General features: G+C 37.5%; 1 protein-coding gene across 1 annotated transcript; it reads right to left on the bottom strand.

Annotated features, from left to right (window-relative positions):
- Positions 1–21: 21 nt before the first annotated feature.
- On the bottom strand, positions 22–494 carry LOC113337665 (endoglucanase 10-like; the record flags this gene model as incomplete). The annotated part of the gene is made up of 2 exons (XM_026583277.1): positions 412–494; positions 22–317 (listed from the first exon to the last, which is right to left on the bottom strand). Coding segments are annotated over exons 1-2 (375 nt in total), but the record flags the coding sequence as incomplete, so codon positions are not given.
- Between the last annotated feature and the right edge of the window lie 16 nt (positions 495–510).

Raw genomic sequence — 510 nt, 5'->3', positions numbered from 1 at the left:
TTTAAGGAAATGTTTGAATACCTGTGCATAAATCCTGTCAATGGTATCAGCAGAACTATCAAAAGTCTTAAGGAGATAATCAGTACCCCACTTGATAATCTCCTTTACATGGTTAAGCTCACCAGCAGCTTTGTATTTTCCACTGTATTCAATTACACTCCAACTCAACATAGTCATTGCAAAAGATTGTGGAAAGTTGAACTTGATAGCATCTCCACCATCACAGAAACCACCTACTAGATTTTGGCCAATAAACCCGTCTTTCATACCAGAATCTCCTCTCCAAGAAACATTATTATGCTTAGGGAGAGGTCCAGCTACAAGGATATGAAAATGGAATTACATTAACGAACCAAACAAACATATCAGTCGGTAATAAAACCATTTAAATTCTGAATGAAGAATACTTACAGCGTTGAGCATTGAAGAACATGAGAGCTTTACGAAGAGCTTGAGTGTATTTATCAGGCTGAGGCTGCTTTCGAGGCATAACCTTTCTGATAATGGATA

This window comes from Papaver somniferum, unplaced genomic scaffold, assembly GCF_003573695.1.
Source record: "Papaver somniferum cultivar HN1 unplaced genomic scaffold, ASM357369v1 unplaced-scaffold_16889, whole genome shotgun sequence".
Taxonomy (NCBI): Eukaryota; Viridiplantae; Streptophyta; class Magnoliopsida; order Ranunculales; family Papaveraceae; genus Papaver; species Papaver somniferum.
Note: the sequence above shows the minus strand (reverse complement) of the source record. Positions and strands in the feature narration are given on the sequence as shown.